Genomic DNA, 26,021 nt, shown 5'->3' with positions numbered 1-26,021 from the left:
TTATCTGTGAAGATCGAAGGGTGATGTGTACCCACCCTGGGAAGAGGGACATGTGTAGTTAGATGCAGAGGTTTTTTCTTCAGGGTTTGGATGCACAGACTACCTAGCTGGGGACCAGGAATGAAAAGCAGGAGAGGTATTTGTGAGCCTCTCATAAGGATGAAAGGCAGGGTATAGCTGATAAAAAAAATGCAGAATGCCTCCTGCCTCCTGCTGAACTTGAGAAAAAGCACACTGTGTAACTCCAGACCTCTCCTTAGCAAGGCCCCCAGCCAGTTCTGTTGGGCTTGCAGGCAAGGGACTGTAAAGAAACAAAGGAGTAGGAAACAGAGAGGGAAAAAAGCCTGAACGCCTTTGTCAAGAGGAATTTTAGATGAGAAAAAGCAGCAATTTAGAGAAAAAACTCTTCCCTTTTGTGCTCCCCAAAGATCCCCAAGCAAATCCCTGTTCACAGACTGCAGCCTCCTTGCCAGCCCTTGCTGTGAGCTCCTCTCTCACCATGGTGGGTCTCTGGAGGTCCTCTTTGGCTAGCTGCTGCTTTGGTGCTCTGCACTAATTCAAGACTGTTAGTCCTTAATAAGTTGTAGTGCATCCAGCTGTGTGTAGAAAAACAGAAATGAGTTTACTCCCAAACACCTCTTCATGATCTTTCCACAGTGTTTTCTAATAATCTGAACTGATATGCAGAAAATCTGATTTACTAATTGAGTGCTGGGTTTTTTCCTATCCTTAGGAGCCAAGATAATAAAACTACCTTGTTGCCTTCTTCTATGCCCTTTCCTTCTGTGAAGGTGAGCAGCCTGTTTTTATTTTATTGCAAAGGAGTAAGGACATGGCAGGGTACGAGTCAATCAGAGTATAGATACATTTTCCAGGGGCAGGGCAGGTGGTTTTGTCATCTGGAGAAGTGTGTGTCTGCTCCTGCTTCAGTGCTTGGCAGTCACAGTGCCTCACCCATCCTGTGTCTGCCCTCTGCATTGCAGCTGGCTGAAAACATCTCCAAATCTCCTGAGTATGAGGCCAACTTGATCCTTAATAGCAAAAAACCAAACCAAAACAAAACATAACAAAACAAAAAACCCACACATTAAAAAAAAAAGTTCCTGTTCTAGACTATCAGATGTTGTGAGATAGTTTTTGTCTTCCTTGATCATGCCATGGGCTAGAAGTTGAAGCAGCAATTGCTCACTGAAAACCAGGGAGTTTTGCAAATGAAGATTGTTTAGAAGTGAAATGTAGGGCATACTTTTCATTGAGGTTTATATGCAAATAACTTACGAACGGTTATTAAGTGGTGTTTAATAGATTGCTTTAGTGCAGTCCATTTTTAAGGAGTCGAAAGGGCAATGAGTTGCCTCTAGCCATGGATTATTTCAGTTATTTGAAATCTACCATGACACATATTAAGCATGAAACCTTTAAGAATTTTGCATTAAATGGTAATAAACTTCTTCCAACAGAACATTCATGCAAGTTAAGAGTGAAGAAGTTGTGCAGTGCATGGTGCTATTCCTCTCTGGAAACACATTTAAAGTATTCTGGAGAATGGACCCATGCCACTAGGATGACATGGCATAAAAGGACCTGCCTTTGCTGTAACCTTCTCTAAGACAGTACCTCAGGTTTGCAAAACTGAAGATTGACTTTGGCAGGCCTCTGCTGATTTATAGGAATTACAATTGTAGTCCTGTAGTAGCTTTTATTTAAAAGTAATGTGTTATTACTAGATCTGCTAATGTTTTCCTACAGTTTTGATTTTCCGGCACGTGTCCGTATGGAGTGACTTGGTATGGAATTTTTATTTTTTATTTCTTTCTTTAAAGTCACTTTGGGGACAATTTTTCATCTTTTCATCTGCTTGTACCACTGCTGCATGATAAAATTCCCATATCAGTCCTTACCTCAGCAACTTTATTTCTCACTAAAAGGTCTCTGTAACTAGCCAAAAATTCCCCCAAGAACTGTTCTGTGGAAAACAGTTGCCAGCTCAAAGGATTTTGATTTATAAACCAGACTGCTGATAGGAAGTGGGCTGGAAATAGCCTTGAATGAGTTGTATGAACTAACTCTTAAACTTTCTATGTTATTTCAACAGTCCCTGTGTGTGCACAGCCACCCTTCTTACACCTGGGACTGCAGGAGTGACTTGACACCTACAACAGGAACAAGCAGGAATTCCTTGGCCAGGTCCCAATAATCTTCTCATTCAGTCCCTCCTGAACCAGTACAACCAGATGGCACAGATGATCAGGTAAAATGAGTCTAATAAATGGGAAGGTATTTATATTAGTATATATGTGGCTATTTCTTCTGCTGCTGCTTTGTTAAAGCATACATCTATAGTAAAGGAAAGCTGACAAAATAGAAATGGAGAAATTCTGATGTGCACAAATAAAATTGACAGAGCACTGTGAAAAAAAAGGGGGAAAAAATGGCCAGGAAATGCACACATGCCATGGATCTCAAACTGCCATGGAACTCAAATTAGCTGCCACCCATAGGTCTGACTGCCTTTTCCAGCAAGATTATTTCTAGCAGTAGAATTCAGAGACCAACATAAAATCTTTCCTGGTTCATATATTCACTGATCCAATAGTCAGTTTTATAACTGTATCAGTGTGTTTGGAGGAGTACCTGTATATTTGTTTTAAAGCATTTTAAAGAGCTTGGCAACATATTGAGAGAGGCAACTCCTTTGCATGACATTTCTCTGACATCAGACTTCTTCCCCTGCTTTAGCAAGCAAGGATAGGTTGATGTGAGGCTCTCAGATATTACTATCTGTAGGGTGAGCTCATTTAGGAAAAAAAGAAAAGGATAATTTTGCTGTGATCATTATACATGTGCAAACACCCAAACTTTTATTTCTTTCTGGAGAAAATCCTCACAACATACCCCTTGACCCTAACCCAGTAGGTCTGTATTTGCTGTGAAATTCTTGGTGATGCTCAGGGGCTCTCAGTTAAAATTGGGACTTTATGGTTCTAGGTGCTGCAGAAGCATGCAGGGTAGAGGGTATTTTTGCCCCACATATATGACAACATGAAAAAGTTAGGGGAAACAAAAGGGTGAGGAGAGAGAATAGAGGGCAAGATAGCAATATAAGCATGTCTTCCCATAGACAAGTGTGGCTAACTTGTTGATACCCACCACTAGAATTCAACCTTCTTCAGATGTGTTTCTTCCTCAATTGTGCAAACTCCCTCTGCTTATTTCTTGACACTTGGATACAAAGAAATTACGCTTGGGACATCCAGAGATTCTTTCTCAAGACTGAGGGGTGAGCTCAGAATGGAGGTAGGTGTACCTCAAGTAGTAGTTCTGAAACACAGGCATATTTGGTATTGCTGCATCTTCACATCCTGCTCTTGCAGACTGCATGACCCAGAAATGGAAGAAATTTGCTAATGGAAAGAAACATGAAGGAGCATTAGTCAAAGCAGATAATGCAACAGGGAGCAGGAATGACTGTCAGAGCATCACTGAGTCAGGAAGCACTTGGGAAATGAGCATGATGAAAGTGAGTGGAGGAGAAAGTGAGGTGGAGAAGGGCGGTGTTACGTGGCAACAGAGCTGAAGCAATCAGCATGTCCAGCTGGTGGAAAATGAGGAATTCTCTTTTTTAAGGATGACACTTTGCATCTGCAATGGTCAAGCTAACTTTTAGCTACCTCGAGTTTTTTTCAAGGCAGCTAGATTTCTCCAGATCACCTCTAGACTTTTAGGGGAGAAAAGGTCACTTAATAAATAACACCCCTTCTCCATTCCAGAAGAATTTCCAATAATCCCTTGGACATTTCATTGCTGAAATATGGGTTTTCCAGGTGCAGAAAGAGTCTAGTTAAATTGAGTAGCCCTAAATCCTAAATCCTAAATCCTAAATCCTAAATCCTAAATCCTGGGATGGCTTTTTGCAGCACAGCTCATATGCCTATGGTGCTTTGCACAGTTTCCTCAGAAGGACATCTTTTGATTCACTTTAAGATATTTTAGAAAATAGACTAGAAAATTAATTGTCTTGTGTTCTGGACACAGAGCTAAGGTATGGAATTTTAATGGATTTCCTGATTCCCATTTCAACCAAAGAGGTGACAGCTGTGGATGAAGAGACCCACCTGCACTGACACACAAAGTTTGGTCTTTTTCTCCCAAAGTCTTCAGTCATTATCATCCCTGTGGGGCTGGCACCTAGGCACAGAACCTGTGAAGTGCTTTAGGTCTATATAGGATGCAAAGACTTCTCAATGGATGTTTTCTCCTTCCTGCATTAATGTGAGTTCTTTTGTTTGTTTGTTTTGTTTTTCCTCTCAGGTGTCTCAGGACAGATGTCTGCCTGCCTTTCCCCTCTTCAGTCTGCTGGTAGCTCAGGTTTCAGCTGAAATTACAAGCATTTCCTGGTCACTGGTGTTTGGATTGTATCAACATAGGAATTAAAAGCTACTAGCACTATTAGCATCCCACAGATGCCAATGAATGATACTTTTAAGGAAGGAAAAACGAACAAACAGAGGTCTTTGTATGGGTTTTGCTGTTTTCCTCTCCTGTGGTGAAAACTGGCATTGCTTCAAGGGAAACACACCTGACACAGTTTCCATGCTTTTGCACACCAATGGTTGTGTTTAAGGCTTGCAGAAAAGGTAAGATCTTTGGCCTTATACCCTTAAACCCTCTTGTTCTTGCTGCACAGAGAAGACTGAGATGGACACAGCCTCCTGGCATAGCCTTGCCACAGTGTCTAGCAAAATCCAGAGAAAGAGGGGTCTGGACAGTGTGTACCCTGGGCCAAAGGGATCAGCTGCTGGGGACAGAGATTCAACCTACCCTACCACATCTCCAGCACCTCCACAGGGCATCTTGAGGTCTTTGAACATGGCCCTGAAGTGCTGCCTCTGGATTACCCACACCAGTGTATGAGTCTTCAAGCCCCTCAGCTGCTACTGGTTTTAACTACCTTTGAGACACCAAAACCTCCTTTTTTTTTTTTTCAGTGAAACCATGAGAAGTAACATTCTGAAAGGGATTCTGTGTCATAAAATGCTAGAAAATCCAGTGGATAAGATAAAAATCCCCAGTTATTCATGAAAAGTCAAACTGATGGCAAATCAGTATTACCTGCTTCCTTTTTGTTTCATTTGTCTGTTTTTTGCCTTCTCTTTAGCCTTTGCAAAATTATGTGCTTCTCTGGTGTTCTCCTGTTGGTAGTGATCACTTCATACTTTCTGAACTGGCTAGGTATAGGGGCTTATTAACAGTGTTACACACTAACACACAACACCTTAAAGTGAGGGTACCCACGTAATGTTTGAGTCAACATACTGTCTCGACTTAAGGAGCTCTGTCAAATCTTTGTATGCTATCGAAGGATCAGCATTGACAGAAAACAAACAGAACAGGATTTTCATAAAGATCAGCAAGATTTGGGAGTGCCATGTACAAAATAGAGTAGCACAAGAGATGTGCATGAAGGAGGAAGATGAATTATGTTTTCCAGTGAACTGTTGAACTGCCTTTGACACTCACTGGTTGGTCCTCTCATGATGAAGCTGCATGGACCTTTCTGCTCACCTTCCACTGAAAGAGTGGCTCTGAGTAGGAGTTTGAGAGGACATCAGCTCTTTTTTGGCAAACCAAGAGACAATGGACCAGTAGCAATATAATTATTGCTGTTTGACTTTACATTCATGAAATCCTGGCCCTTGTGACTATGACTGCATAACTACAGACCCATAGCATGTCACTGTCTACAGCTCATGAGAGCATGGGTAGTGGGAGTTTGAGAACTGTCCTGTGTTGGGGTAAGTCTTCTCTTTCTGAAGCCACCATCAATTCTAGCATGAATTTCAGAGATAGTTTTTGCCCAGTGCTATGAAAAAAGACACTTCTGGAACATTTTGCTATTTTAAACAACTGTATGAGAGAGACATTTACCTAGGTTCAAGCAGTGTGTGCACTGGGTTTGAACATCCAAGGCAATAGCTCTCAAATAATTTTGTAGCAACACCGCTCTAGAGCAGACAGACAGATAACCCTCTGTATATGTGGGCTCTCCTTTCAGTTTCCATTTCTTCTTTACAGCACTCACACTTCCTTTTCCCAACAATTTCTCCTTTCCTGCTGTTTACACCTCTCCATACTGTGAATGTCATCACACTGTCCCTTTCCTAGAGCTATCACTCATCTCATTTCTAGTCTTCCCACATCAGATGCTAATGCTCATTCACAAAATAATAGGAAATGCAAGCAGTGCTGCTGATCTGTCTGTACTAGTGTATGATGGATCATTTCTGGAAAGACCTCCTTCAGATTGTCCTCATTCAACTATGTTATTACTGTTCACTCTGCCAGGGTTTGCTGATGGTGATCAGTCACAGAGTGGCTCTGGCTCCTCAGCCCTGCAGCTGGAGGTGAGAGAGGCACTGCCTGGGGTTCGTGAGAGATGGTGATATACAGGGCCCTGCCTCGCAGCTCCTAGAAATAAACTTTGGACTTCAAAAGTGCTCAGTATTTTCTAAAGGCAGCCCTATCTTTGTGCCTGGAGTTGTGAGCATTCCTCAGCTGTTTAAGATAATCCCTTTTGGACAATAAAGCACATGCCAGAAGCCTCCTTCAGACCATCTCCTTAGATATTCCCTCATTTTTTACTCTGCTCACCATCTCGTGACCTCTGTTTATTGTAAACTTCACAGCATAGTGAGGATTTTTGCACAAGAGAGTGAGTGGCCCCTCAGCAGATGTACAAACTTTATGAACACCTCCTGAGAACAATGCACTGCACTGACAAACTGGAGGCTTTTTTTGAACAGGTGAAGACGGGATGTAGAGGCCAAACACTACAGCTATATTTCTGGTTGATGTCCTTTCCACTCTTCTTTTGGATGTCAACTTTTGTGCTGGAAAATAAATAACCTGAAAAATATTGCACTGTCTACCAGGGTAAAATGTATTGTAGCTGGATACTCGGTTAGAGAGCGGTAAAACTAGCTAAAATCAAACTAAATGTTAATTAGTTTAGTTCTCAGCTTATTTTATTTTATTTTATTCTGAGAATAACAGTGGATTGTGAACTAACTTTGAAAATTTGAAAGTTATATGCATTTCAGTGGCTGGCTTCTAGAAACATAGTTTTAAAATGTCTACAGTGTTTAAAAAAGAACTGCAAGAAATGCAAGTTGGTCTGTTTAGTTTGAATCCTACCTTCGGTAATAAACCCTCCTGTCACTTGCTAAGGTTGCCACCATATTGCTGGGTCTCCAAGCATTTGCACTTGCTTCTCCAGGGAGAATATTGTGCCAGGGAATAGGCATTTCCCCAGATTGATGTGAATCATATAATGAATTCAGGGCTGTTTTTTCAGCAATGAAAAAATTTTCTTACTTCTGACTCTGAACAAAGTCTCTGAAATGTATATGACATGAATAGCCTGCAGAGTGTAATCACAGGTTTCCAGATGGTGAAGTTGGATGAGAACATTTCTCTGAAACACATATTCATTGTCAGCTTAGGATTCTCACTGGTTTTGAAAAAGATCTAATTTTTCCTAGACTAGTTCTATCTGAGATTTTCAAAATAACAAGGAAATCTTTTCCTTTGGAAATCTCAGCCATCACATCAGTACAAATTCAAAATAAGAACTTGATTTTTACATTAAAATAAAAGCAAAAGCATAAGTGTTATGAAGATAACAGTATGGACATTAGGAAATCCATGTTCAAAGCCAGTACTCACCCAAGTGCTATCAGTGTCCCACAACCACACTTGCAGCCTTCCATGGCCTGATCATTTGCTCTGATGGACACTGTTCAGAGACCTAGTACCACTCCTCATTATGGTATAGATTTGCCTCTGACCTGAATACTAATATAGACTTAAGCTTTTGTTTTCATCTTCTTGAGTTTTCAGGGACACAGTTGTTTCCAGGGACTTACTGACAAAGGCAGGTTTAGCTCCCACTTGAAAGAGAGTGGAAGCAGTGACCCAGTTTTGATCCTGGTTTTATAGACATACATCTGGAGTTGCTTTTCTTGTTGCAATATGATCATTTGGCATTTACAAAGAAATGAGACAAGATCATCATTGTGTGGATGACAGTTAAAATGCTTTCTGTATTTCATCTCTTGTGGTTCTGGAAACAGCTTAAATTATCTACTGTAGAAAGAACGTAGAGCCTTTAGCCAGCAACAACTGATTTTTCAGTGTATGCCACCTGCAAACCTGTGTCAGAAAGTTATCTTATAGCAGAGGCAGTTCCCATCAGTATATTGAACAAAAATGCCTGACTGAGGAAAAAAGACCAATGTCCTGTCTGCATTTTATTGCTCTAATGGGCAAATGCTCTCATGAAACTGACACCAATGGCTGGCATTGTGCATTCCAGTTAAATCACTGGAATGACGCATCCTTTTCTGCCTCTAAAAAAATTGTCCAAGGAGTGGTATTATCAAAAGAGTGGGTACTGGCATCTTGAGCATGCTGAATATCCCACATTGAGGCATGCTGCTGGGCAGTGTTGGAAGCTCTGTGCTGGCTTCAGTCCCTGGAACCATGGATGAGACTCCTGCTTCCCTCCATGGCAGGGACATTCCCACCCAAACCTCTGAAGTCAGCAGAACTTCTTTTCCATTACCTTTAGCAGTCCAGGAGAAAGATTTTTCAAAATTACTCAAATGAGTCAGCTTGCGTGTGTCTGGGGACAATTAGCACTTGTAATTTCAGTTATTCTACAAGTAAATCCTTTCCAATAGCCCCAACTTTGTCACTCTTTGATGTTGTATTCCCATTGAGTTATATTTGCACATTCAGGGGAAAAATCCATGCTGCCTTTCTCTCTGTCTCTACACAGAACCATAAGCACTTTGCTGTAAAGTTGCTTTCAAACCACTGTACTACCTTCCTTGAGCTGGGCTGAACTTAATTGTTAGAAATTCAGCAAAAGATTGTCAGGCTGGCTGTTTCAGCAAAATATGGCTATGGCCCTGGCCTTGGCTCTGGTGAGGGAAACAAGAAGCACATTTCCATCCATCACAAAGGGGGGGAAAGAAATAAACCCAACTAAACTCGACACAACAGGAAACAGAGGGGCTGGCAGCTGGATGACTTTGGCTACATCCTGTCCAGAATCCAATGGAAATTGGGCCCAGCAAGCTGGCAACTGTCCCAGAGAGGGTCAGTTTGACATGCAAATGGGAGCCCTTCTCCTCCTCAGATCCGACATTTCATCTCCATACTTATGAATGAATGAAATCTCTTAGCTGCCCCTGGGAAATAACCATGAGTGAAAGGACCACAGACCCAGGAGAGAAGGCCAGGGAAATGGCCAAGGAAAAGCCAGGTAATGTTTTTTCATAGGGTGTTGCGAATTCATGCTTCCATCCAGCAGTCATCTCACCCGCTGGTGAGCTTGATGCTGTAGGTTCCAGCCAAAATCCTCCATAATGGATCTCTGTTGTCAAGTCAGTCTGCTCTAACAAATGCTGCTCTGTGCTGTAGCTGCATTTTGGAGCAGAATGTCTCTGCTCCTTGTTTTTCAGGCAGAGCCCATTCCCTCCTCTCTAGTCCCAGGCACAACAGGCTCACCTTTAACAGTGCATCACAGGTCCATGTGGTCCCACTGATTTTCCATAACCCTTCTCAGCAGCTGTAAGGATCTGGGTTTGCTTAAATGATAAACCTGATGACTAACACAAGCCTTCCAGGCTTTCAGGAAATACAGCTATTTCCTGCTGGACACTACTTCAGCATCCTACTTTTCAGCAGGTCCTTTGATGACTTCCTGCAGAAAATCAAGCCTTGCAGTCCCATTAGTTTTCTGGCTGTGGTCCAGCAAAGCTTAACAGCAAGGACTTTCTCAGCTTTACGTTTAATCTATTCCATATACCTTTTTGTATATTTCTCCTCTTGGCTTATCATCACTGAACATATATATTTTGCCTTCTTCCATCATGACTAGTTTCTGGTGTCCAACTGCATTCTGATGTAATTCTCTCCTTCTGCTTTCCTGCCTGAACTCTTCTCCAAAGAATGAGCTAAGTACATTACCAACCAGTGCACGCCTGAGCTGACACTGAGTCAGCTGGGTGACTGATTGGCTCAGCTGAGGGACTGTTGAGTTCTGCACCAGAAATGGCCTCATTTCCTCATGGAAATGCCTTATTGTGGAGATGTTCATTTATTGCCCTGGGTTCTGAAAAAAAACCACATTAGAGAGAGGCATTCCCCATACTGTGAAGTACACAGTGGAAAGGGAGCAGAGGAAATATATCTGCTGCTCTGAAATGGAAAACTTTGGCATTGTGGGGAAATTGCCTAGTCTCATACAGCCTGTGGCAGGGCCAGGCAGCACCATTTCTATCTCTGGAGACCCATCACAGTATTTTTACTCATCTGTGTATTTCCTCTCTCTTTTTTTTATATTGCTTGTGTTTGTTGCCTGTGTCCTGAGCCTGTAGGTTCGAGGCAGGACCAGAAGGGATGGCACAGTGACCAGACTGCTGCATCCTATCGTGCTGTGGCCTCATGCACGGATGCTGGGCCCTGGAGAAGAGGCACTCACCAGGGCCACAGCCACAGACTCTCTCAGCACTGTGCTCCACTACCAGCTGTGGGGCAAATCCAGCCACACACAGGCTGAGAATGGTGACTGGAAAAGGAGGACACATGAGCTTATGCAGCCTGGTGGTGTGATTGCAAAGTGTCATGTAGCTTTACTGATGAACAATTTCTTTGATGAATGATTGGATTTGCTTTGTTTTTCATTGCATGCTTGACTTGTACACAGTGTTAACTAATGATATAATTGTTTTTTTTATGAAAATCACACGTATGTCGCTGTTAGTTCATAGCAAACAACATGGTAAATTTATATGCTGTGTAATTTTTTTTTTCCACTCTTAATGAAAAACATACTGTTTTGTTTGGGCTGTCTCCAGACTTTTCAGTTATGGAGTTACTCACTGAAGGTGGAAGCATGTGGGAGGTTGCTTTAACCAACATTACTAGCAAAGCCACTCACTCTGAATATTGGCTGCTCTTTTACTTTATTTGGATGAAGTGTACTATTTTCAAAAGTGCTCAAGCTACTTAGGAGTCCATGGCCTACATCAGAAAAACTCTGACTGGTGCATGCTGGATGTGATGTTTTTCCTTCAATGGTTGCACCTTCACACAGTTACACAAGGGACTCAAACAAAGGTGCCTTTTACTAGTGGTTTCTTTTGGTTTCTGAACCAGAATAACCTAGACTGGCACAAGCAATGGTAGACAAGTACAGACGTGTTGACGCAAGAGGGGTTGTGTCTCTTCCATTGTACTCAGCAAAATGAATGCAGCCACATTTTTATGTGACTTAGGGCATTTCACAAGAAAAGTCCTCTTGACTTTCAGCCAAAATATTCTTCCAAAACATTATGCTTCTTCAGCTACGCAAAGGCTTTGGGGAAATGCTGGAGCACCAACATAAAAGCTCCCAAACAAATCTGTGCTACAAAGGCTTTCTTTTATACCACCATGCACTGGAAAATATAAAAAAAGCAGGAACTTGAATTTTGCATAGGTGACTTAGATGTTTTTTCTTACACCACTGCCCGGTGTCTGCTCACTAATAAAATGTCTAGCTTGGCTACAGGTGTGCTGAAGGAAACTTGCAAAGTGCTACTCATATACTGAAGAGAAGAACACCCCAAGTTGCAATGTGTGGGATGCACGCATCTTGCTGGTAGTGTCTGCTGCAGGATGGATTCTGCTCTACAGATCAACATCCTGGCCAGGCAATGCAAGCCAGAAATGTCCACTGGCTGGCAGCCACTGGAGAGGCAGAGGGACCATCAGGCTCTCATTTTTTCCACATTTCTGGCAGGATTCCCTCATATCAACAAAGCCATATATGTTCTGTGACACGTCCTTCTTGGCTGAGCTGTAGCCATGGAGCATGAATTAAAACCAGTGCAGAGAAGCCCATTCCAAATTCATTGTGGAACACTGTGACTGCTATCTCCTGGAAAGAACTATTAAAGCCTCAGTCCAGACAAACTCTACATCCTTACTTTCTGGGCCAGGTTTGCAATCATTACAATCCACATTATGGGTTTGTTATAATAATCTCATTACTTTCATCCTAACCTAGTGATGTTCTTCTGTATCTCTACATATATTTCACATCCTTACAAAATGCTAAAGGCAGGGAAGAGGGTAGTTCAGCTTGCCTCCCTTTCATAACAATACTTGCAAACATTTTCTGCCATGTCCCTCTTGCAACATGACCCCGTGGCTCTCCTGTGGATGCTGATCCTGGCAAGGCTCCCCTGACAGAGCTGTCTGCCCCAGCTGACTTCTCCTTCAACAGGAGGTCCCCCTGCCCTTCAACAGGAGAGTCAACAAAACCTCCCCAACAACATCCCCTTCCCTGAGCCCACCAAGGGTAGGCTGGATCCAGGAGCTAATGAAGGAAGTTTTCAAGGACTGCAGTCCTTCTTTAGCAGCTATATTTAGTCTGTTCATTTAAGAAAGGAAGCTGTCATCTATGAATGGTGATAAAAGAAATTGATAATTTCTCTTTTTACATTTGCTCTTCAATCTTTTCCAGGGTATTGGAGCATTATTCAGAGGGTATTATTCAGAGTCAGGATGTGCTCTACTTAGGAAAAAAATTAAGTAACACTGCCTGGTATCTGTCAGTTTTCTTCAAAGAAGCATAAAGTTACATAAAACAATACAAATATTTAAGTGAAAACCTTCTAAACCTGCAAGTTTCCATAGAATTTTCTATGCAATATTGTTGCTTGTGTCACAGTAGTTTTATTTGTGCACTTAGATTAAGCACTTAGAATTAAACATGCCTGATGTTCCTGGACCAAAATAGACATCACACACACCCAGTGTGGTCACAGATGATGACAAAAAGAGGTCTGACATTCAAAGGCTCCAGTTCCCACTTTACTTCTCTGAGTGCTCCCACATTATAGGAAATTTGCAGGTTTGTTTATTTATTTTCTATTTTTTTTACCCCCAGGCAGCAGATCCTCTCCTCCTTCTGAGCCTGTGCCTGTCCCAGGTCATTCCACCAGTTTTCACTGACAGTGCTGGAGAGAGCAGCCCCATGGACAGCAGTGTGCATATATCTGAGCAGCAGGAGAAGTGATGGATGACCTGAAGACTAAACAACAGCTCACATCGAAGCACGTTCATGCAAAGATGTGGGGACTGGTGTTCCAAAAACAAAAGAAAGGCCAGTCATCTTTTTCAAGCCCTTAACCCAGCCCAGCTCAGTCTTCCTGATGTGCTTTTTTAAGCAGTGTCACAGGGGCAGCCAGCTTGGCTGCAGTGTAGTGCATTAGCTGTAAGGAAATATATATGATATTGGCAACTCCCCTGACACAAGAATTTCTAAACAAAATAATTGTCACTTGCTAGCATCTAGTGGTGGCTCAAAATCATACCTCACTGTGAGCAAACAGGAGAGGGGTCTGGGAGGCAATAGCAGCTGGACTAGCTCAAACCAGGCACATTTTTGAGTAGCTTTCTTGAACTGTGTGTTTACATATTTTGAAAAAGCAGGATTGCAGAGAGACACTTGAGGACAAGAAGAATGTACAAACTTCAAAATCTGTGGAAGAACAAGCATTATCCAGATATCTTAAACTTTGGAAAAACAGAGAAGTGAAAAAAAAAACCAAAAAACTTATGTCAGTCTTTGAGGTATCCTTCAGGTTTTTAGTGGTAAAAGACCATTCATATGAAAACAGTTCAATTTTGTGCTGAGTGTGGGTGGGAAAGGGGAGGGCTTCTCCGTGTTTCTGTTGGCCTTTAAAGCTATTAATAAATACACCTAAAACAACAAAGACCAACAAAACAAAACAAACAAACAAAACAAAAGAAAACAAAAACCAAGCAGAAATCCCAATCAACCAACTAACTAAAAAAGCAATGCCATGGAAAGGGCATTATTCTTTCCAAGAGGAAAGAAACCTACAACCCAAAATCCTTTCCTGAACTTGGCAGAAAGCCTTGAAAAGGATTATAAGCCAAATTCTACATGGAAGGTAGGGGGGTTTTCTGCCACGTTGTCCCTGCTCACAATTTTTCACTTCTCTGTTTTGCATGTATTGTATTTACCTCCCACTTCATCCCCCAGGGAACTACACAAGGAAACTATATGCAGTGGAAAGCACCTGGTGTTCACCTTGCAGCTTGATTCAGAGATGGCTTAGGCTGTCTGGAGGAGACTCAGAGAAAAGCAACACACATAAGGAACTGGAAAGGGTCTTTGGAGGGGTAATAAGACAGTTTGGCAAGCGGTTGAGTGTGCAACAACTATAGAAGGGGCAGTAGACCCATAATCACACGAAGACTGAGCTGTTCAGAAGAGGAAGGCTTTAGACCAAAGGGGAAGAGGCTGATTCGCATCTGCTCCTGCTGGGAGCAACCAGCTCAGCTCCAGCAGTCTTGTTCTTTAAGCCACACTTGGGCTGAGGGAACAGATCACAGAAGGCACAAAGTGAGATGGGCAGGAGTTGGGCCATGCAGTGCTGCAAAGTGTGCTGGGGTTGCTGGGCACTGTCATCCCAAACTTGCCATCTCTCTGTGCTCCTGCTCTGCTTCCTGTGTGCTGATGCTGTGTCCTGCGTCCCTGCACGTGTTGTGTATTTAATGTTAACAGATCACCATATAAACAGTCTGACTTTGTCAGCAAATGGTGATCCAGGGATTAGAGCAAAAAATCCCAGAGGCATTGCAGTGTGTTTTCACGAGGCGTGATTTATTTAGCAATTGTGTGTTTTGGCTTTCTGCTTGTTACGTCCCACAATCAAGCTCTGTGGGGCTGTTTTACATTATACCCTATCACGGAAAGCCTAGCACCAGGGCATCAGTCATGAATCACCAGGGTCTGGGGAGAGGAAAAAATAAAACTCTTCCCTTTTTATATTTTTGTCCTTAATAATGCCCCAAGTGATTAGCATTGTGATTTTACCTTAGGACCACTAACTTTATTTTCTGCTATTTTTCTAAAGCTTGGATTTGCTCAGTATATAAATGGTCAGTTTCTGTAACAAAATCCAGGGGGTTATTCAACCCTTTAACTGAGACCTCTTTTCTGCAAAACAGTAATTAGCATAAAAACAAGTGTCTTAAACTGGCTATGCTCAAATGGCACTGAAATAATTTTTTTTTCTTTTTTTTTTTTTTTTTTCCCCTGTTCTTCCTCCCTTCCATGGCTTTAAAAATCCCCGTATGGACACAATTATTTTTATATACAAGCAAACTAGCTTTGATTTGCTTCATGAATGACATTCTGTGTTAGACATTAAATCAAAGCTGGGGCCACATTGTAAGACAAACATGACCATGCACATCAAAAAAAAAAAAAAAAAAAAAAAAAAAAGGGAAGGAGAAGGGAAAAGGAAAAGGGGAGAAGAGAGTGTGAGAAAAGAAAGAAAAGAAAGAAGAGGTAGAGGGAAAAGAATCATTTGTGCAGCAAGATTTCCTATGTATTAATAAACAAGGCCTGAGGTTTAAAGGTGCCAAACTGGAGTTGAAAGGAAGGAAGATGGACAGGTAGGAATCAGGAACAGAACTGATGATTAAGTGACTTTCTTGATATAATGTGCCCCTTGTCCCTGTGTTTCAGCCCCATGCTGTCTCCTGGAACACACCAGCATGTGCCTCTGTGCAGACATTCCTTTTGAATAATTCCCCTCCACATCCAAAATACCATCTCTCCTGATGAAGGGTACTTCTTGCACACCCCATAATACACATGCTAAAATACTTTATTGTACTACATACAACTTCTAAACATTTACAGTAAGTGCACTTAATAGCAAGATTGTTTGCCAGACCTCATTGGCTCTCTCCACACTTCTGAGTTATAAACATGGTTTTGTTTAAACAGGAAAACAAATGAACAGATTCCTGAGTCTCCCACATACAGTTCTGGTTATCAGAAGTTTATCACAGGCAAACAGGAACATTTAATGGAGGTTCTTGTTAAAATGCTGGCAGCTTATCAGTGCGTTAGATTTCCATATACCCAGAAGACAGCAGCATAGTTTAATATCTATGTTTGTTTGGTTTGGTTTTTTATATCAACTTTTTTTTTTTTTTCCTTCTTCATAGACTTAGAAAACTGGTGCTGGGTGATTAACTTCTTGGAAAACCCTTGTAAGAGAAGAAAATGAGAGGAAAGAAAATGGCTTTTTCTGGAGGGTGCATGGCTGGGCAGGTGGGAGAGTTTTAAAGTTACCTCTCTGTTAGAAATAGTCTTTCCCATCAAACAGCAAAGACAGGACAATTTGGCTGAATAAATAAGATTGCAGTTGCAAAGCTCCTCCATAGAGACATCAGGTATAGCACAGACTGGCTGCTACCAGCAAGGGCTGATGGGAAAGGACATGATGGGTACACTTGCAATTGCAAATTGCTCCACAAGAAACCCCTTAGGAGGACCAGAAAGGAAAAGCCTGTCTTTGGGTTATGATACTTCTGCAGCAAACTGAAAAGAGCCAGTCTGCTGATGCTGACCTCTGTCAGTTCCACTCCATCTCATGGTCAGAATGGACCAAATGAAGGAGAGGTACCATGGAGACAGGGACATGCAGGTTCATGCCTTGGCAAGAAATGTGAATAATGAAATGCTTTTGCATCTGCTCTGCTCTGCATCACCTGGATTCAGTGATTGAAAAACAGACTACAGGTATATCAATCAAAACCTCTCCATCTGGTGCTGTCCTCTTCAAACCTGCCTGGGTAGAATGATCTGCAGGGTGGTCTTTTATTTTTTCACAGGAAAAGCAGTGTGGTTGTAGTCCACCTATATAGGTGTAGACACCTACGGCAGTCAAGAAAGACTGAGCTGGTGATGGCAGCACTGCAGTGAGGAGCCCCAAGTGACTTCACAGCAGTTCACTGGCGTCAGGAGTTACAAAACCTGCTTCAGAAGCAGAGCCTGCTTGAGTTTCCTGAGACAGAAAGCTCCTGTGACCAAAAATGGCCATGGGCAGAGGCACACAAAAAAGATGCTCCTCAGAGTGACCTGAGAAGTTTCATCTCAGTGCAATGCCCTAATGAGAGGAATCTATGCTGATACTGAAAGGGTACTTTGAAGGGGAAGAACAAAGATACTGGACATAAAACCATGTCCTTTCCTCTTTGACACCAAGTTGCCCGAGCTTAGTTTTCACTAGAAACATAGCATGTCTGACCTTGATTTTTTGCCAAGGGACCTATGCCAATCCTTCTCTGCCAGCTTTTTTGAGCAGTGCAACAGCTGTGACCACCTGATGGTGGATCCTGGGGTAACTACTTAAAAAAACCCAAACTGTTAGAAGTGTATTATGGACAGAAAAGTGTGCTTCATTTTAGGGATTATTTTAACAGCTGAGAATTGGTCTGCCCTTTCTCCTTGTGCCAGCTATCTGCCCAGTTTTGAGAGTCCCAGATAGTAGCCAGCCTGAAGTTACCAAGAGATCACACAAAACATGGTGCAAAAGTGGGGTTGACAGAAAAAAAAATAAGGACGTGTCAAACACAGCATATATTTTCAACTTTACATGTAAATGCAGTGATTCACAGCTCTGTGGACAAGTGGATCCTTCCTAAATGTGATAGCAATAGGTAGTCAAAATTTTACTTAGTAATCCTTCATTCAGAGGCAACCCTGTCAATTAATTTTCACATTTGGGCTGCCACCAAAAACATGAAGCAGGAAACGCATGTTTTCTTTAACCTGCAAATTATTTCATCAACCATATTCCTTTTAAAAAACAGCTCCCCACCACTACAATTGGTGAAACAAACACCATTACATTTGAACTTTGAGAGGATTTACTTGGAGCAGAGGCAGCCAGCAACAGAAGAATTTTAATGACTGTGGGAGGACTGTTGGTATTTTAAGAAGTCTTCTAAAACCTTTTGAAGGATCTGAGATAAGTAAAAATAAGTGGAGCAATTTTTTTTCCATAAGTACTTTGCACCATGTTTTCACATAGCAGAAGTGAGTTCTACAACTGCACAAGGAAGCTGGAAAATCTCAACAGAGAAGCAAAAGGTAAAAAAAAGTCTGAGACAACACCAAGTGGTTGAGACTGACTCTAAATAAGAGAGCAAATGAATCCTTCTATTCCAAGCTCTGGTTTTTATTCTCTTTGCTCACAGCACCTTTAATTTCATGAGCTTGCAAAGAAACATACAATCCACAGATCAGGTTTCTCAAGGATATAGGGAGATTGTGTTGACAAAATCAAGCACTAATTAAACTTTTAACAGCAGCCACATGATCAGTGAGTTTCTCTAGTGGAATCATACAAGCAGCATTTGCATTCTGTTGCCTTTGATGTAAAGCATTGCACTTCACCTTTCAGATGAAAACATCCACCTGCTGCCAGAAATGCTTCCCAGTTATCTACCCCACAACCGAAATTTAACTGCTGTCAAGAGTTCAGGAGGTCCAGCTTCTTGAATTGTCCAGTGCTGTCTTGGAGAAGAGCTGATCAATATACCTGAGCAGCAACTGCCACCCGTCACAACTCCACTGAGAAGAGAAAAGCCTCCTGGGTTGTCTGTCTTCACCATGACCCTCCAGATCCACCTGTGTGTCACAAAGGTTTGCACTCCTGGCTCAAGATTATTCACCTTACTCCACCAGTTACTCCAAAACCCCCATTTTTCAGCACAGTAAATGAAGGAGAATGATTTGCTGCTATTTCTTAACATTATCAGCCCACACTTCCTAGGAGAGATTCAATAAAGAGCAGGAAAAACAGCAGAAAGAAGGACATTTGGAAAGGGCAACTCCCAAAAATACAAAGCGTCCATGAGGTGCTTCTTCTGTGAGGAAGCTGAGGGCACATGCATCCAGGGAAGGGAGCAACTGCAAGCACTCTTGATAAAAGGAAACTGCTTTTCAGTCTGATGTCGCCTCTCTTTGGAGGCACTGCTACCCTCTTGCTTACCTGCACTGGATTAAACATCACACAAGCAGTATGAAAATTTTCTGAGCAGCATAGTGACAGATGTTTTTAAATGAAAAAGTTCATACAGCCTGTTCTTCTCGTTCTCTGTACAGTTTTGTGGATAAAAACCAAATCAATCTCTACATTCACTTGCTCTCATACTCAGAAAAACGACTTGTTTTGTCCAAAGCAAGCACAACAATAAGCACATTGGTCAACTGGCAGAAAATGCTGTTTATCCCTTCTGCCCACTCCATCTTCCACAGTGCCCACACAAATCTGGCTTGACAATACAGGTGAATTTCAGTTTTAATGAAAGCAATGGCAAAACTCTCTGTCCTGTGAAGACAGGATTTGCTCACTTCCCTCTCTCAACAAAATTGCTTGCCTTTTCTAAGCAATTCTGTATGCAGAAGCTTAATACCCAAGCACCTTTTCCAAGCCTCTTCTTTTTTTCTGGGCTAACCTTCTGCCCTCTATTAATTCCCTGCCCAAATCAAATAATATTGTCCCCTATCCTTTATTACTTTATGTTACATTTCAGTATGTTACACTGACAGAACACCTGTGATTTTTTTTGTGTGTGTGTGTGTTATAGAGGCAAATCACAATGGGAAAAATGGCTCCAGGAATATACTGTTATTATATTTTACATTGCTAGGAGAACATGGAACATGCTTCCCCAAAGAAAAGTCCCAAGTTTTTTTTATCACCAAGATCCCACTTATCCCTGTCGAGGAGTTTTGATTAATGTCACTGCTTCTCAGCATCCAAGATTTATGAGTGGCATTTCTCTTTAAAATAGCCATAGCTTAGCTATTCATAACATGCATATGTGGCTCTTATATGTAGCACAGTCCAGTAATCTGCAATAGACTACAACATACGTTGTCTTGACCTTGAAAAATAAAACTGTACCTTGGCTTTTAGTAGCCCACTGCTTTTTAAATGAAGCATACAACATTTAGCAAATACACTACAAATATTTCTCAGTGCAAAAATGCAGAGGGTGTTTTGCTTTCGACTCCAAGAAAGATTCCATAAAAACATAAACTTTTCATGTTAGAAAACATGCTTTCTGACATGAAAAAGAGAACAAATGCCACATATAAAAAAAAACCAAAAAACTGTATGACTGTAGCCCTTTGAGAGCCATACTGCTGTGTCTTACTTTAAGAACTTGTACATGAAAAACTTGGGACCCTTCACATGTTACACATTTCATACCGTACTTCAAAGAAGAACGTTAAATACTTTGTGACTAGAGTACTGTTTATTTCATAATCTAAACAAACAACAAACACTGAAATACAGCTATGCTTTTCTACTTTCCTGCAGATTTACAAAGAGCTTTTTTTATTCCTTTTCATAATTAAAACAATCTGCATACACACAGAACATGCATGCCCTCTAACACCAGTAAAGAAGGTAAGAAGAGTCAGTTTCCATCATCTTCCTATTGCCCGTATTAGAAAAAAATGCTTTTGTTTTTACTGTAGTTATGGCAGTGTGGCTAAGGATATGAGGACTAGAGCACAGTTTTACTCCCTGCACAGAAAATGTTCATCACAAGCATGCTGATGGTGATAAATACTACATGTCTATTAAATGATAGGCATACTTTTATCCCCTTTACTCCCTTTTTTAAAAAGACTAAGTGGCTACATGTAAATGCAGTGAAGCAGGTATAAGCTTAATTAATCAGACTTGATTCAGACTGGCACCAAGATGCGGCAAAGTCCAACGAAGTCTCAGTGAGGCTCTCCATGGCCAAATGACCTCTGCCACAAGGCATCTGCCTTCTGCTTTTTGAAAGGAGAAACCAAATGCCTTGCAGCCACATCCAGTCCTATGGACAGGGCGGATCGTGCGGGGTATGTCAGGCTCCCTGGAAAAGAAGCGCTTGTAGTCCATTAGTGTTTGAGGAATCCTTGTCAGTGGGTTACCTTCCCTGGGACCGTCTGCCCGCCCCGCTCTGCAGCATGTGTAGCCCACTGCTCCTCGTTGACTGTGTGGCTGGCTGTGGTCCTTACACCACCGAGTGGTCGTTGCTGTGGACACCAGCCAGAATGGTGTGGTTGAGTGAGGATGCTGAGCGGTCGGAGCCCTCGGTGGGGCCGTTGGTGCTCTCACTGCGCTGGCAGCAGAGGATCTGCTTGAAGGTCGCGCTCATCTCCTTGTCCCGGTAAGAGTAGATGATGGGGTTCATGGCAGAGTTGAACTCTGCCAGGAGCAGGAAGAATTTTTCATAGGCCAGGACATTGCACTGGGGACAACAAACATCGAGGAGCAGCAAGACTAATCCTGGGGTCCAGCAGATTATGAAAGCACCTAAGAAAAAGAGCAGACAAACACAAGAAACCCACAAATATGCCAATGAACTGTTACCCGCTGAAACACTATGAGAATCATCCAACTGGAAGCAGCAAGGATTAATTTTGTCTTTCAAGAGTATGGTTCCCACACTATTTCTTCACTGACCTGATGAGAAGCCTTTCAAAGATTTGTAAACTGTTATGGGCAGCACATCAAGAGAGTAAGGCATTACCCCCCACACTCACCATCTGAAAAGCTTTGTGCTTGGCAAATACATTTGCATTTAAAGTTGATAATGAGAAACTTTTTTTCCCTTCAGCTAGAGACCTCTGACTAATCAATCTCTTGATCAGTAGAAACAATGCTGCAATTTACTTCTTAAACTAATAACAACAAAGAAAACCTTTCTCTGAGTGCTGTGGCTGAAGCATCAGTAATACAAAAAGAGTGGTGCAGGCTGCAATTCTCAAGAAAAAGAAAGGCTGGGTCTTGTTAATCCATTTCAGCCTCATTATGTAATGGAAAGTCCTAAACACACATCCTTCTTGCACTGAAATGTCGTCCTTCAACAGATCTACTTCTTTTCTTAGGGCTCTATTCAATAGAAATTCAGAGGCTCCTCAGGCTTCAATAATGTAAATGCCGAAGAGCCTTACCCTGATTAAAATGCTTCCCCCTTCTCTCTGCATTGCACAGCTCTGAGATGGATAAAACACAGCACAGAATTTGAGTTTCAATGCAGAAATGCTTGGTACTTTATTAGGAATACCAAATGAAGTAAGATGCCAACTCCTTGCGTGATGTTTTAAATACAAGCATGGCTGGTGAAGCCCAGACACACCAGTCCTGTGAGAAGAAAGATGGTTCTCCTGAGATTTTCCAGACTGAAATGCTTGGCTGATGTGGAAACTAAGGTCTTATCTTTAGGGGGCAGGCTTAGTGCAGGCAGCACCAGCAAGGGCTTCCCAGCACTAGTTGGTGATAGCTGTTTTCAGACAGGTTCTCCTGTCACTGTGGTATTTATATGCTAACATACTGCCTGTTCTTTTTCTGCAGTGATGCTCTCTGCAGGTCTAGCTGCTGACTACCACCACACTCTGCAGGCTGCAGTCTTTTGGGCATTCCAGCCAAGAAGGTGCCAGACACTTCCAGCTTGGCCAGTGGTGGCTGCAAACCATACTGACACCTATATGACTGGATACAAAACCCAGACTAGGTCAAACACAACAGTGTTTTTCACAATGGGCTTTGCAAACATACAGCGTATGCTGGGTTACAGACACTAGTTGCCAACCAGGCAAAGAATTACACACAGGCCTTCTAATGTACCAAAATCATCCCTAAACTGAGCCTGCTTGCAACTCATGGTGCCATATTGCCACTCAATGACTATCATTTTGCTCATGAAAGGCAAGTAGCTGGGAGGAGGACTGACAGCTGTGGGCACAAAGCACCAATATTTTAGGCCAAATGACTTTGTTAAGGGCTCGCAACAATTTTACAGCATAGGAAAAAATCTCTCACACTGAGGTGGCATCAAACATATGAATCTACCTCATAGTTTCTGTCTAGCTCTTTTGGATTCCAGGAGTCCTAGAAAAGAGTACTTGAAACCCATGCAAAGCACTACATCTTTTGTCCCTTCTTTGTACCTCTTCCCAGAAGAGCAGAAAACTCTTTATTTACAGGATTGCCTCAGATGAGATAGACACTGCCCTCTGCAGCTCTACTGAGCTGGTTCCTGCAGAAACCAAGACTATATTTCAAAATTAAACAATTCGCTGCCAAAACTATGTTTGTTGTATCCAACCTCCTAGCCAGTGAGGCAGTGGCTGACTTTGTTTCAGCTCGAAGATGTATTTTCTTCATTACAGGCTGCCTCAGGAGAATAACATCAGAGACGGGAACACTGCAAGTCATGGGATCTACAGTTTAGGACAAAGGATGATGACAACATCCTCACCAGGCCTTTAGCAGAAAAATTCAATGTGGGAACAATAGAGCTGACAGAAAATCTCTCCTAGCATTGTCTGAAGTTGCAATTGAAAGCTTCCAATTTTCCAGCAGGTTTTTGAGTTGGTCTGTTTTTTTGTTTTTCTTCAAATGTGCTGTTGAGGAGCTAAATATGCCAGTCAGAACATTCCATTGATATTATTTTTGAGCATGTTAAAACCAGCAACAACAAGGGTTGGTAGGTGTTTGCCCCTGAGAAAGCCCCAGGTCTTTGACAGAAGTCCACATCCATCTCACTGCACTGATGACTGGTCTCAGGTGGAGCGTGTGAGACTCCCTGTACTCCTCAGTATCTCAGATGGGTCCAATAACTGCTGTGCCCAGGCTTGATATGGCTGCACTCAAGAAGACATGGACTGCACTTGAGCAAGCAACAAAATGCTCTGTGCAGCTCACGCTACACTGAAAAAAAAGACAAACAAAGGTTCACCTTCCTACCCAGCTCTGGAAGAGAACGGGAGTCATTATTCTGTATGCTTTTACTCTGCTGCTCTCACTAGGCTGTAGCTGGGTCAACAACGAACTGGCAGCCAAGGTGTTGAAAGAAGGAACCCATACTGCCCAGCCCCAGACCAGCTTTGATAGTGTGGGCTTCCTGGTCAGACTGGAGAGTTGGGCTGATTCCAATGGGATGAGTTTCAACAAGGCAAAGTGCCGGGTCCTGCACTTTGGCCACAACAACCCCATGGGGAGCTCCAGGCTGGGCACAGAGTGGCTGAGAGCAGCCAGACAGAAAGGGACCTGGGAGTCTGGATTGACAGGAAGCTGAACATGAGCCAGCAGTGTGCCCAGGTGGCCAAGAAGGCCAATGGCATCCTGGCCTGTATCAGAAACAGCGTCACCAGCAGGTCCAGGGAAGGGATTTTTCCCCTGTACTCAGCCCTGGGGAGGCCACAGCTTGAGTCCTGTGTCCAGTTCTAAGCCCCTCAGTTCAGGAAGGAGACTGAGGTGCTGGAGCAGGTCCAGAGAAGAGCGGCTGTGAAGGGATCCAGCACAAGTCCTGTGAGGAAGGGCTGAGGGAGCTGAGGGTGTTCAGTCTGGAGAAGAGGAGGCTCAGGGGAGACCTCATCACTCTCTACAACTCCCTGAAAGGAGGCTGGAGCCAGGGGGGGGAGTCGGTCTCTTCTCCCAGGAGCTACCAGTAAGACAAGAGGGCATGGACTTAAGCTCTTCCAGGGGAGGTTTAGGTTGGATATTAGGAAGAAATTCTTTACAGAGAGGGTGATCAGGCATTGTAATGGGCTGCCCAGGGAGGTGGTGGATTCTCTTTCCCTGGAGGTTTTTAAGAAGAGACTGATGTGGCACTCAGTGCCATGGTCTGGGAACCACAGTGGCAGTGGATTAAGGGTTGGAATTGATGATCTCAGAGGTCCTTTCCAACCTGGCTAGTTCTATGCTTCCTTCTGCCCTGGCCCCTGCTGCAGACCTGGCTGAGTGTCCATCCTCTTCTCTATATGTGGCAGCAGAGATGCACACAGCATCCAGCACTGCACCTCAGAGCACACAAGGCTTAGGTTCAAGCTTCTGAACAGGCAGGCTCTTTTGTTACCAGGAAGTAAAAGCCATTGAATCCAGACTTATTCAATCTTGAGGGTTTTGTTTTTCATTAGCCCCTGGGATTTTACTAGCAGGACTTCCCACCATGCTAATGGCTGCTGTGGTGTGTTAAATGAAGTGCTTCAGAATGGTGACACAAAACAATGCCTTGAGTTCTCTCAGTTATTACTTAACTATCAGTACCCTGGAAAATACTGGAAAACATCACCCATGGAAAAGCCATGTTTGAGTTACATAAAATGCAAGGGGCATAAAAATTTCAGCCTTCTATTACTTCAGATTTAAGAAACATCATGTGTTAAACAAGGAATTTATTCCCTGGAAGGAAAAAAGATAAAAGCTTGGATTTATTTTTAGTACTTCTTACTTGAAATATTTGTCAAAGTAAAGTGATACTAAGCTAAAAGTGAGGTTAAATTCTTCCCTTTCCAGAATGCTGCTGTGCATGGATTTCACCAAGAATGAAGATCTAAAAATATCACATCTAATAACAATGGGATCCAAAAGCTTCCTGACGCCTTATACTTAAAAGCCTTAAGCACACACCAAAATCTTAATGTATTTTTCTGCTCAGGAACAGAACTGAGAGCAGCCCCAAAGTGCAGGGAAAGTAAATTCCACGTGCATCTTAACTTTTTAGAAATTTGTGGATGACACCAAGCTGTGTGGAGTGATTGACATGCTGGAGGGAAGGGAGGCCATTCAAAGGGATCTGGACAGGCTCGACAGGTGGACCCATGTCAACCTCATGAAATTCATTAAGGCCAAATCATAGGTCCTGCACATGGACTTATGGGCAAATACAAGCCCAAATAGAGACCGGGCCAAGAACTGATTGAGAATTGCCCTGTGGTTGATAGCCAGCTGAGTATGAGCCAGCAGTGTGCCCAGGTGGCCAAAAAGGCCAATAGCATCTAGGCTTGTATCAGGAATAGTGTGGCCAGAAGGTCTGACTTGGTTGGACCACACCTCAAGTACTTTGTTCAGTTCTGGTCCCCTTGCTACAAGAAACACACTGAGGTGCTAGGAAAAGTTCAGAGAAGGGCAACCAAGCTGGTGAAGAGTCTGGAGATTAAGCCCTATGACGAGAGACTGAGGGAACTGGGAATGTTCAGTTTGGAAAAGAGGAGGCTGCAGGGAGAACTCTCTACAACTACCTGAGAGGAGGCTGGAGGGAGGTGGGTGCTGGCCTCT

The 26,021-nt window shown here is 42.6% G+C and overlaps 1 protein-coding gene across 2 annotated transcripts in view; it reads right to left on the bottom strand.

The window, feature by feature from the left end:
* Positions 1-20,195: 20,195 nt before the first annotated feature.
* LPAR1 (lysophosphatidic acid receptor 1) overlaps positions 20,196-26,021 on the bottom strand; it is a 76,870-nt gene continuing 71,044 nt past the window's right edge. For both annotated transcript variants that reach the window (XM_030467284.1, XM_030467283.1), the window contains one exon: positions 20,196-21,272. In XM_030467284.1, coding sequence (XP_030323144.1) covers positions 20,971-21,272 — 302 coding nt within the window. In that variant the 3' untranslated portion in view covers positions 20,196-20,970. The remainder of the gene's footprint in view (positions 21,273-26,021) is intronic.

Source organism: Calypte anna, chromosome Z (assembly GCF_003957555.1).
Source record: "Calypte anna isolate BGI_N300 chromosome Z, bCalAnn1_v1.p, whole genome shotgun sequence".
Lineage (NCBI taxonomy): Eukaryota > Metazoa > Chordata > Aves > Apodiformes > Trochilidae > Calypte > Calypte anna.
The sequence above is the reverse complement of the archived record's forward strand: the minus strand, read 5'-3'. Positions and strand labels throughout refer to the sequence as shown.